This window comes from Coenobita brevimanus, chromosome 101 (assembly GCF_032717465.1).
Source record: "Coenobita brevimanus isolate Jiangsu-jjx chromosome 101, ASM3271746v2, whole genome shotgun sequence".
Lineage (NCBI taxonomy): Eukaryota > Metazoa > Arthropoda > Malacostraca > Decapoda > Coenobitidae > Coenobita > Coenobita brevimanus.
The window spans coordinates 6,592,429-6,605,922 of record NC_137054.1 but is presented as its reverse complement, the minus strand read 5'-3'; the positions used below and the strand labels follow the sequence as shown (position 1 = coordinate 6,605,922).

At 39.9% G+C, this 13,494-nt stretch overlaps 1 protein-coding gene across 1 annotated transcript in view; it reads right to left on the bottom strand.

Annotated features, from left to right (window-relative positions):
• LOC145414905 (protocadherin-like wing polarity protein stan) overlaps window positions 1-13,494 on the bottom strand; it is a 110,507-nt gene that overhangs the window by 81,009 nt on the left and 16,004 nt on the right. The window contains exons 6-12 of the mRNA XM_080284320.1: window positions 11,900-12,104; window positions 11,066-11,175; window positions 7,922-8,086; window positions 7,265-7,419; window positions 6,639-6,805; window positions 4,882-5,142; window positions 2,375-2,663 (exon numbers count right to left, since the gene is read on the bottom strand). Of these exons, the coding sequence (XP_080140446.1) occupies window positions 2,375-2,663; window positions 4,882-5,142; window positions 6,639-6,805; window positions 7,265-7,419; window positions 7,922-8,086; window positions 11,066-11,175; window positions 11,900-12,104 (1,352 nt within the window). The remainder of the gene's footprint in view (window positions 1-2,374; window positions 2,664-4,881; window positions 5,143-6,638; window positions 6,806-7,264; window positions 7,420-7,921; window positions 8,087-11,065; window positions 11,176-11,899; window positions 12,105-13,494) is intronic.

Below are 13,494 nucleotides of genomic sequence, written 5' to 3'. Positions count from 1 at the left end.
CCTTCTCTGTCTACTTTGTCGTATGCTTTTTCCAGATCCATAAATGCCATAAACACCCTATCGTCCTTCTCACTAGCTTTCTCCACTATCTGTCTCATTGCAAATATTTGATCCACACATCCTCCACCACTCCTAAAGCCACCCTGTTCAACACTCACTAGGACCTCTGATATCTTTCTTACTGTCTCTATAATAATTCTTCCATATACCTTCCCTACAACACTCAATAAACTTATGCCACGATAATTCTTGCACTCACTGTTCTCGTTTATTTCTGTATAGGGGCACAATCACAGCCCTTTTCCACTCTGCTGGCACAGTTTCTCTCATCCATGCCTTCTTACATTCGCCAACAGGCACTTCATTCTGCTCTCTGCACTACACTTAATCATCTCTGAATACATCTCATCAACCCCAGATGCTTTCCCATTTTTCAGCCACTTCATGGTGTTCTTCACCCATGCAGGTGTCACGTTTCCTGGCACTGCATTCCTTCTCTGCACACCCCAAAACCAATCATGTTTACAGCTGCTCTACTCTTTCTATTCCCATTCATCAGACTTTCACATTCTTTCCATCTGGTCCTTACTTCATCCCCACTTACATCCTTCACACCCTCACATTTCTTTCCACTGTCACTTCTACACTTCTTTCCAGAAAAACTTCATATTCTTAGAGTAGTTTGCATTCACTGTTCTTCCTAGAGCATCATTTATCTTCTTTTTTTTCCTCTTCACTAGTCTCTTTATGTGCTTCTTGCTCTCAATATATTCAGTTCTTATTTCAACTGAGCCCCTGTTCTGTAACCACTCTAGCCACTTCTAGCCAGCGTAGCATGATCATGATGGAAGTGCTGTGTAACGGCAACATTGAACTTTAGTCATCACGTCATATCACTTACTCACTGCAGTACACGAGCTTGCATGACTGTGTGTTTAGTGCACTTGGCAACTGTTGCAAACTGAACAATGAAGGATCCTCAAGAGCAATGTGTTTGTGTGAAATTCTGTTTCAAATTGGGAAAAACTTTACAGACATTTTTCAAGTGTTGCAATAGGCTTATGGGGAGGACTGTCTGAGCTGTACACAAGTGGTTCCAGCAATTCAAATCTGGAAGAACATCCACAGAAAACGATCACAAATCTGGATGGCCTCCCATGTTAAGAGACAACAATCACATTGAGAAAATGGGTACTGTGATCCGTGAAAATTATTGCCTGACTGTCTGTGATGTTTCCGAAGAAGCAGGCATTTGTAAAAGTTTGTGCCATGTGATTTTAACCAAAGAACTGAAGCCGCACTGTGCTGCTGCAAAATTTGTGTCACATCTGCTGACAGTTGAGCAAAAGAACTGCATCACAGTCCATCAAAAGCTGTTTGACTGTTTGAATGCTGATGAAAACTTTCTGAAAAATGTCATAACAGGTGATGAAATATGGATATATGGTTATGATGTCAAAACAAAAGGGTAGTCATCACAGTGGATTGGAACATTGTCACTGTGGGGAAAAAAAAAAAAAAAAAAAAAAAAAAAGCATGTCAGAGTTGCTCAAATGTGAAAGTGATGATGATCGCCTTTTTTTCACCAGAAACGCGTCATTCATCATAAGGTTGTTCAACGTGGTCTGACAGTCAATAAAGAGTTTTATTTGGACGTCCTGAAGTGTTTGAGGGTGGCAGTGCGAAAGAAGGGGCCTGGGGCGTGGACAAACAAAGCCTGGATGCTGCACCATGACAATACACATGTCCACACATCACTCCTTAGCCGAAACTTTTTGATGAAGCACAAGATGACTAACATCCCCCCAGCTGCCCTACTCTCAAATTTTGGCCCCTGCAGACTTCTGTTTTGTTCTAAAAGTTGAAATCAACCTTGAGAGAGCTGATTTCAGATGATAGAAGAGATAGAAGAAAATCTGCCAAGTGCACTAAATGTATTTCACTCAAACCATATACCTCAATGAACCTCAATGACTATGTGACATGGTATGATGCAGCTAGTGCTGGACTAAAACTCAAGTAGCCACTACACAGTGCTCCCATCACAATCATGCTAAGCTGGCTAGTTGGTCTATCTATCTATCTATCTATTGCCAGACGCCTCACTACCGTTTGGGGTGGTCACAAACAAATCGCCTCCATGTCGCTCTGTCCCCTGCCATTTCACTGCATTATTTAAAAAGTTTGGTTTCTTTTTGGACAGACTTTGTAATGATGCACTTTCACCCATTCACTGTCATTCCCTTGAAGGCACAAAAAAAAAAAAAAAAACTCGAAGGAGTAAAACTATGTGTGAGGAAGACTGACAATACAACAAAGGCATTCTAACCACTAGACCACCAAGTGTAGCAGAACATTAGTATTATTAACGCACCAGAGAATTCATACGTGGGACACTCGCAGCGGTATCCCTTAGGGGAGTGTATGTCATGGATACAGGTGCCATTGTTGCTGCAGGGGTTGAGGTGGCACACATCTAAGCACTTGTCCCCATGGTAGCCCTTGTTGCAGTGGCACTCATACCCCTGCCACGTGTCTATGCACTGGGAGTTGGCTGGGCAGGGACGTGAGGTGCAAGGGTCTGAGGCGACACACCCCTGCCGCACCCCATCTTCTAATGTTGGACGCAGCCACATGTTTGTATTCCCACCCACTGACACATCCTGTTGGAGGAAGAAAGGTGATAAATACATTACCCACTCAGTCTGGGAATATCTATTTCATTTTATTCTTCCAATCTCCAAACAATTTTATTCAATTAAGGTTAGCCATCCTCGCAGTTACATACAGAAGATTCTTGCTATAACAGACAAATTGGGAGAAAGCCAGATCCAATTAAGCCGACAGTTTGTTATATCTGACGGTCCCCCCATGAGGTGGTATTTCCAGCACGTTTGAAATGAATTTAGATGTAATAGCATCAAGTACTAAAAATGTAAATCATACCCATTTTACACTAACTTGGCCCATGATTTTGCCCATCTGCAGCTTAGTTCACATCCTTGTCACAGCACTTCTTCATGACTAGTACAGTATTACTAAAGTCTGTTATTATAACTCAATAGTCACTACAGGAAGAGGACAATATCAGGCCAGGATGATGTAAAAACACAAGGAAACACATGTATTGTGCCTCATTTAATGGACGTTGCTTGTAATTGCCGACGAAAGTCCAGTGGCCTCCGTGGTGTGTGTTAATTCAATATCTGCTATGACACTGTCTGTTATAGCAAAGGTCCACTGTAGTTAATGTGTTAACCTAAGGTTCTGTGTAACTTGGTACCCATTAGTGTACATAAAGGCCTATGTGTAAACCTTATGTTCACCATGATCCTCATCTCCCCTCTTGTATGGCCAAACTTACTTACTGATATGCTTTCTAAAGCTATACCTTACCACTAAGAGAAAGAGAGAGAGAGAGAGAGAGAGATAGAGAGAAAAGACAGTGGCATCTGGGACGCTTTTGAAAACAAATACTGATGTGAAGTCACAGCTACTGTCATCACCAGAAGAGCTTACAAATTCTCCCTCCCATCCAAATGTGACCCTCCCTTCTCTCCTCTCTTTAATTCGTTTTATTCTTCTTTCCTTCTCCTCTATGTTCACTCCCTCTCTCTCTCTCTCTCTCTCTCTCTCTCTCTCTCTCTCAATTACTGTATCTACCTGTACTACATACACCCGAAGGTCTTTTTACTGTTATCTTATTGCAGATGTTTACTTTTGTTAGTTGGCTGTTACAGAGCTGTGATACAGGTAATGGTCTGTCAGAAACATCAGACAAGTTGGGGAAAAATAAATCAAACACTGAAGGTTCTGAAAATCTAAGTTTTCAGTCAAGGTCAGCCTGCACAAGTTAGACTGGGGACACAGTCTCGGTTGCTATGCAAGTCTAATCTGTACAAACCAGATGTGTTCACCATAAAGGATGGCTGTACTCTTTAAATAAGCAGGATTACAATGTAGTATAAATTAATCTTTCAAAATAAGAGTTCTTTTCTAAACTGAATAAAATTATCTGATAGCAGCATAATTGAACTACAAAGATCACCTGGATTTCAACGGGTTAAACCTAGAACAGCTTCTGTTCAGTCAAAAGAACATTTCAGTTAATGAAATCTCTTAACTTAAATTTTGGCAAAGCAGGGGGTCCTGTTACAAAAATACAGAACATCACAAGACTAAAATACGTGGTACAAATATATCCAAGGTGACATGATAGAGGCACAACTATTCATTCATTCATTCATTCATCATCTTGTCAGGTTGAAAAATACTGTATGGAGATTTAACCTGCGGGGAGATGGACCTCAACGATTTTGGACTGTAAGTGAGAGGATAAGAGTGAAACACTTCTAGTGGCATAGGAATGTAGGTCTATGTCTGGGAGTCACATTAAGATAAAATTACTGGCAGAGTGTGGTTAACCCCTTCTGTCAGAACAGGTCTTATATTTTATTCTTGCTGCTACTAGATGATTTTATCCAGTTTAGAAGAACACCCTTGTAATGAAGGGGTTAATAAAGTCTACAGCTGAACCTCTGGTTCAAAAAGTGTCTTCTAAGCTGCATTAAATCATCTGTTGTCACCAATAAGAACACAGAGTATCCCCCTGGGTTGTGGGGTTAATGAAATGTACACTGTAATATAATTTTGCATTTCATAACACTTTGAGTCTCATGCTGCCATTTTCATTTTCATCATGCCACCACCAGAGAATTCTCTTTGGGTTGAAGGAGATATTTTGTTGCGAAGGGATCTGTGGAGGCTATACTCACCCTCCCATGTTTGAAAAATCTCCTTTCATCTAAATAAAATTATCTGGAGGTGGCAAAAACAGTTTTTCAAAAAGGATCATCGTACTAAAGGGGCGAATGTCCTTACCTTGATACAACCCTTGAAGCCTATAACCTTAGCAGGGTCTGATGGGTGGACACCTCCAACTGAGATCTTTCCAACATAGTGATTCTCCACCCGGGACTGTGTGGATACAGACACTTCATGGTCATCGTAGTCAAGGTTAATCCACACCTCATTATCCATCCACTTGACTTCCACATGATGCCATAGCCCATCATCCACTCTCTTCCGCCACAGCTGCTTGGTCAGGTTCTCATAGCGGTACTGGATGTGACCCTCCACAAGCTGCCAGAAGAACACATAGGGTTGTACCCTTGTTGACATGAAAGTCTTAGTAGTACCTCTTCTTTACCTTTTTACAGTATTTTGCACACTACACCATATTTTCTCTCAGGCTGTTTTATGTCTTTTCAATACAGCATGCCCTTGTTTGACAATGAGGAAGTTTTGAAAAAAATTAATCGCATAACGATTTATTGTATATCATGTTATTAACTACATAACATGGGTTCAATGGCGATACATTTTTGGCCAAGAGTCACCCACTCAACAAAGTCTAAATATCTTCTAACTCACCTCAGCTGGTACTTACAGTATTTCACTTCACTTGCTACTTGAGCTCCAACACCACACTACTGTTCCATCACTGACAATAACACACCTGATACTGAATGAGTTCACAGGCCATCTTGGAATAAGTACATGACAGTAGGCTCGCATGTTGACAATTGTGTAAGCAAAAACAGCAATTGTACATTGACCAGTGAGGCTTCGTACAGGATCATAATGATAGTACAGGTGAAAATGCTATTGTATGCCGAGAAAAGATCCTAACATTTTTTGTCATCGTATAAGTGATCCACTGCATATCAGTTCATTGTAATACGATGGTCTGCTGCATGGACATAATTTTTATTGGTAACACACAAGAGGATATTGGGATGTAAAGTGCATGGCTAAGGAAGAGATGGTGTGAAATCTTCATTGCCAATGAGATTATGAAGCAGAGATTATAGTGGTACTCATGCAGGAGTGGATCCAATGCATCGAAATGGGATGGAGGGAAGGTAATTAGGTTATATATATATATATATATATATATATATATATATATATATATATATATATATAATTTTTTTTTTTACTTCAACAGTATGGTAAAATTCATACATAAAGGAACAGGAAAATATACACTGTTTTTTCTTTCAATAATCTCTGTCTGTTTTTATATGTTGTGTTGGCTGTCTACTGTACACTATCAAAAGGCATTTTTTTTCTTTCTCTCCTGGATTATATACATGATACATGTATGTATGTATGTATGTACAATATGTTCTCTCCTGGGCAAAGCAATGGCACAGCTTAAAAGGAGGGGTCTGAATCCCAACATCCCCCCCAAAAAAAAAAAAAATTACTAGCCTGATTTCAATTACTATTTCCAGACAAGGTATTGTACTGAACTAAAATGCATGTACTGTACAGTATCTCTCAAATGTCGTAAATGCTTTAATGATGGGCATAAAATCAGTGATTCACCTAAGATATGAAGCACTACTGCACTACTAGGTTTAACAATATTTCTATGAACTTCATGCAGGATATGCTATGCAGTCAATGAAACACAAGAATTATAAACCCATACAGACCCACTAAGGAAATGTGTTGTAATGGACAGTATAAGAGTGAGAAAGAAAATCCAAATAGAGGAACTAGGAAGCTTAAAATAATTCGACATTTTCCTACAAACAATGAATATTCTACATCTGTCTTATATAACTTACCTCAATGATGCTGTTGGTGTTGATGCCTACGACAGTCATCATTAGGAGGCCATACTGCTCTCGGGTTCTGAATGAGATCTCACTGCTCCATGGCATTTTGATGGTCTGGAGTTGAGGACTGGACACCACAAACCCATCCCCTGAGAACTGCTTCACCACCTCCACCTCTGCACACACACAATTAGGTAAGATTTGGTAATACAACATTGACATCTATGCCACTATCCTCCTCCAATCTGAGGATGTGTTTTTATTTTATTAATGGTATCTTCAGATGCTTATAATCACTCCAAGTGAGATTTTTAAACTGCAAGAGTTAGATACAACCTTTATTAATCTCTTCAATATAGAAAGTCTTTCCAATGTTCAAACTATGTTTACTGGTTTAATAATATCCAAATTCAAATCCTTATAGAGCTGCTTGAAATATTTTACAACACTTTAAACAAATGCTACACAGTATAAACCACTGCTTTGTTGACACAGAAAAGTATTGCCTTCCATATCTTCTTAATGCTCCTGCTTATCACTGTCCTGTAATGTACATTTTGTTCTACATCAAACACCCCCTGTAAATAATTACACAAAAAACATGAAGATACATATTATCCCTGAGAACAACCAACCTTCTGTGCATGACTTGCCCCCCCATCCAGAAGTACAGGCACAGATGTGTGTGCCAAAACCCTCTCTGCAAGTTCCACCATTCTTACATGGATGAGCACGGCAGAAGCTGTTCTTATCAGGGCACCCAAGGTATGTTCCATTGTCTGCCACATAGCTGAGTAAGGGAGAAATGTGAAATTGATCTATGAAGTATTGGTAGTCCACATTATGTCAGGGGTATGTTTTGAGACTGTATTGTACAGTATATCACACTTTCCACACTAATAGTACTGGAAATTGGGAGAACTGGCAAATCAGCTTTAAAGATAGCAAAGAGGCAATTTTTCGGACATTTTACTTTAAAAGTAACAGTAAAAAGAACATAAAGACTTATGGTATAAGAAAACCTGGGGTATTTATGCAACCTGCATTATGCCATTATACAATACTGTACATGTAACCCATTGCTATGAAATAAATTTGTTCTTGGTTGCAGGTGTAACATACAGTATATCAATGGATGTGCACATACAAGTAACCTAGTAATCCTTTATCATATCCATGTGGTAAAAGCCATTCTACATCACACTGTACCTACGACAAGTGATAAACAATTCTATCCAACCACTGACATCATCATCAATGGAGTAACAAAACCTACAGCCATGGTAACTTACGAGTTAAGATCGATGAACTTGTGGTCAATGTAAAGATCTGAGATGCATCCCTGGAAGTGATGGTGGTGAACCTGGTATGTGGTGGGGAGGGCTGGGAGTCCCCCCACCTGTAGTGGCCCTGTTACATCAAGGAAGCGGTGGCATGACTCAGTCAAGATTGCACACCTGGGGAAATATGTACACTCAGTACAGTGTATCAAGCAGAAGGGAACCAGATACACTGATTAGGAGAACAACATACAGTCACAGTGTGTTAGCTATCTATCTATACCCAGACGCCTAACCTTCCTGGGAACTGTAAGTATTCAGTAGTTTCTGGGACATGAACAGAGTGAGAACCCAGCAGTGGCTACATCTGTGTGTGCACAGAGAAAAACATTTCCATTCATCCATCCATCCATCATCCAATCCTAAGTTGCCCCATGAGGAGCGTAGGAGCCCGGGGCTAGGCAAGTTGGTCAGCATATAAGATGAGAGTGACCAGCCTCACTCATCCCTAAGTGGTATTACATGAGCAATAACCCCAACCAAACCTTGGATATACACCTTCACCAGCTCAATCCGACTGGAGTGCCGTAATTACCCACTAAACCACCAGGCGCCATAATTTGGTTATATGCCACTCAGGGATGAGTGAGGCTGGTCACTCTCATCTTAACCCTTTGAGATTTTCGGCCCTTCGCCGACTGTCTGTGCCAGATTCAGCCGGGCGCTCAGAGTGCGCGCCATCGCACAGCAATATTTATACTTGATCGGTCATTGTACGCTTACTTTTTACGGTAAACAAATGTATGGTACCGTCTTAAAGCTGAATAGTTGCTCTTTATCGTAGTATGGTTGAAAAAGGTAAATACGACAGCTAAAAGGCCAATAGGACGAGTTGAGGTCAGACAAAAAGGAAAAATCACACACCCTTCCATAGAAAAATATTTGTCAAAAAAAGGGTATTAGAGTTATGTAAAATTTGACAGCACCATGTCAATCTACAGTAAATTCCCTTTCTATTGATATACCGTATATATATATATATATATATATATATAGGTTATGGCAATTTATGTTAGTTTTCACAGAGATAAGCGAAAGTAAATTGATAAGAAAATCTTTGAGTTTCAAGCTGTGCGCCAACTGCGCGCTCGCTGTGAAGTACTGTAACTTTATATAAACGTTTCCTGCACGTTTAATATTCATGGTAAAGTAATAAGTTGTTGTCACTGTAAAGCTGAATAGATGCTGCACAATGCTTTCACATGTCACTTTTGCTCAAACTTTCATCGCTTTCAGGCAGCCTACATTCATCACCACTTTCATCACTGGGGCCAGAATCGCTGTTGAAACAATCCAGCACCTTTTGGTACTTGGTGGATGTAACAGCTCTTTTCTGAAGCTCTGATAACTCGCTTAGGTTAAACATGTTCCTTGTGACATGGCTTGCGTGTCATGGCGGGAGCTCGTACCACTTTTCCTGCTCCTGCTAGAACTCCCAAACAAGTCACTTGAACACTTTGACATGGTCATTGTATGCACAGATGTTAACACAACAACCACACGAAATGGCATTGAAAAAGACTTAGAAATAGAGACACTGCAGATGGAAATCTGCGGAGGTCAGGAGGTCACTCCTGCACAGTAGGCCTACTAATTTCAGACTGGCTTTGTTTTGCCTCTCACACTGCACCGCGTAACGCAATATCGGTGAGTCACTCACATGTGATGTGGCAAGTCTCCACGTGTCATATGCTGCCAAATTAAGACCGCAGCTGCATCTCGTAAATTTATGGCAAATATTTTTTTCATATGACTCAAATTCCAGTCATCAGAATCTCAACGGTTGGATTTGTGATGACTCGAAAACGAGTCATTGGAATCTCAAAGGGTTAAATGTCAGGACCAACTTACCTAGCCATGAGTTCCTATGCTTCTCTGTGGGGCGACACAGGATTGGATGATGGATGGATGGATGGATGGTTACCACCCTGGTGTGCAGGAAACCATTCGGCTTGTCACTCAGTGTCGAGTCACCCATAGGCAGAAGGAAGAGGAAAGAACAAAGGAAAGAAAGACAAAATAGGGAGCGTACAGTCACCCATAGGCAGAAGGGCGAGGAAAAAATGAAGTAAAGAAAAACAGAAGAGGGATGAAGGAATGGAGGGAGGAGAGGAAAGGGCAGACACCCAAGAGCAGCACTCTTGGTAAACTATATTGGTTATACAGTATTGTACTGGTATAAACTGTATACCATCATCTTTGCTGGTGTTTATACTATACGATAAGCTAATAAAAAAAAAAAAACTGATGAGTAAATGTAAAGAAATGCAGAGAGAATAAACTTGTTCAAGAGTAAAAATAGCTTTAAATAAATTCTCAACATCCTGGTGCAAAATTTTGCCTGCACCATGCAAAAGCAAAGCATACCGGTATGTCTAGATGAAGAATTTCACAATCTTTCTCATGGTGTTTTCAGAATTTCAATACAACCAATAGTTTTTAAGTAAATCGCCAAAAGCTAAAAAGAATAGTCTAAAATGTATTATTTGTTGATCTTTTCTTACTGGTATATTATTACTGAACCTGTAACTAACATACACAGTATGAAAATTATGTACATGTATATGTGTAAATACGTACATCCTCCCCTGTAACCCACCCAAGTTTGATGCACTAACCTGTTAAAACTTAATGTTTGGTGAATATTTTTGTCCAAAGTGACGCAAATTGCATCATCGGTTACCCTTTAGCGCAACAGCAATACGACACAATTTTCGTCATCGTTCCCAAGAGAATTAATTCTGCATGGGGTGGCCACAAACAACTTGCCTTTGTGTCAACCTGTTTTTTTTTTGGTCTGCCTCTTGCAACCATACCCCTGACATTTACACATTCCACCAGCCTCTCAGCATGCCCAAACCACCTCAATCTGCCCCTCCTCATCACAAAGCCAACATATTCAAGTCCCATCCTTCCTTTCAACTATACAATTGCAATGCTAGCCCGCCCAGGCCTCACATTCAAGGACACACTACACATTCATATAATAGATGTCATTTCTGTACATTTGTACCTGATAAGAGGTGAAAATGAAATTACGATCTATATATTAGCCAAGACAGTGACTAAATTTATTTTTGATTATGATTAAGTTACCTTGGATCCAAGATCTGTGCAGTGGTGTTGGCACAGTGATAGTCTTTGATCTTGTGGCCAAACTTCACTGCCAGAGCAGTGTCGCAGTTGTCCAGACTAATAGTTGCACTCTGCCAGAAAAGAATGAAGTCAGTTACACGGGGTAAACTATAAAGTTCTTATAACCTTACATTAATTATGGAGTCTCAATAAGATATGACACCAAAGTTGCTGGATTCTACTGGATTAACAATGCCAGCAATCTCATCTGTCTAATAATTCACAACATAGACAAGGGGCACTACTAATATCATACATTATTCTTCCATGTATCTTTCCTTAACACAGCAGATTTACAACAGGATAATTTTCACTTCAATCACCTACAGTCTACTTCTGTACAATTACAGAATCACAGTCTGCTTCCACTCCACTGATTCAACTTCACTCAACCAAGTTTTCTAGCATATTTTCAACATATGTTTCTTTCCACTCTCTTACATTTTATCATCTTTGCATATACCGGTACCTCATAAACCCACAATACTTTTTCATTCTTAAACCTCTTCACACCATTCTTCACTTCTTCCAACATCACAATGCCGAGCATCACATAATCAAGGCACACCAATAAGCATCACACTCCTAAATTCACAATACAGTACTCACTTCTACTAGTTCTAATTGTCCACCTTATACACACAAATATTCTTGCTACAATATCATATACCTGACTGTAAGTGCTGTAAAAGCTGGCTTGTACATGAGCAGGCATCTCTACTATATGAATTAAGAAGAAGGTTATCAGTACTGTATAACACAAAAGAAAATGACCTACAACTACGGTAACCTTACTCTGTTGAAATATGTAACAGAGACAGTATGCCAGTTGCCGTCATTAACGCCGTCCGGCAGAGAGGCTGAGACACGTGTAGTGCTGGTGCCAAGACTGAAGGAGAACTCCACTGCCCCATCTATCACCTCCAGGGACACAAAGTCGTGTTTCTCATTGTATCGTCCATTGTACAGCAGGAGCCCATATGCCTCTCTCGTTGCAAAACTGCACAACATAAGCCAGAAGGAAAGAATATTTTAAATATCATTCATCACTTCTAGAGTGGTGATTTTAGGATTTTTCAAATGGGGTGGACAAGTAACCATTAGTGGGGTTCTGAATGTATTACTGAGCAGAAAATTTTGATACCTTATCTGGCTACTGGCGCTTTCTAAATTACAGATTTAGGTAACGTAAAAGTGCAGATGCCTTACCACGTTGAGCAGTGGAGCTCATCTCCATAATGCAGACCTCAAAGTTTAACTTAAAAATGGAAGACTGAAAAATAAACAAATGAAACTATGCATTTCTAACAATCTTGTAATATTTTTTTGTTAATGAAAGGGGGTTGTGAACACCACCCGAACCCTCTGCGGATCAACCCCAGCCTACTGAGTACAATACATCAGAGGTGGGCACTTCCACAATCACTTCTGCAAACCGAAAATTCCGTGACTGCAGAAGTGTGATTTTGTTTGTGGATTTGCATTTGCAACATTCTACACAAATTCGCCGTTTTGCGCTTGCGGAAGCACTTCAACAAACAAAAATCTGTCCCCGAACATCTACATGGCCTAGCCTGGCAGGCAGCGTCTGGGTGAGTCGCCTGCCACTCCCACACTGTTGCCATATGTATGATAAATATTGAATATGAGTAAAAGCTCGATTAACCAGAATGCATGGGGATTCTTCCATTCCGGATATGGAATTTTCTGGATAATCAAATGTTACTCTTAGAAATTTTCTGGGAGGCCAAACAAATGAAATAAGACCAAGTTTGGTACTTTATCTCATAAAGTACATTATTCAGTATTAGATACAGTACAGGTAAGATACAGTACAAGTACACTACAATACACAAAAGAGACAGCAAGAGAAATGGTACAGGGCTGAACACAAACTAGCAAACATTACCAAAAATTATTTAACGAAAAATTTAGCATATGTTACAGGCCTACTACAGTAGAATTTGTATTCTGGTTATACGGATGTGCCGATGCATCGAATGCCAGTTAATCAAGCTTTTACTGTAAATGATAGAGCCATCTTCAGTACGATGCACAATAACATTTTTCATTATCGTGCATTTTGTATGATAATATTACGATTCCTTAAAAAAAAAGTGAGAGAGAGAGAGAGAGAGAGAGAACGGCTGAAGATCAGATTCATCTCTTTTTGAAATTCACTGACTTCATACCATGCTCTCAAGAAAGGAATGAAAATGGGTATAAGCCAAGAAGGGGCAATGTTTGTACTCATGAATAAATAATAAAGCATAACATCGTCTTGGCAGTTGTATTCTACTTTTCATTGGAGGGTTGCTCACTGCATTATCTTAAGTTTTCTGGGGGAAGGGTAAGAAATAAGAATCTAAGGATAAAAGCCAGCAAAGATG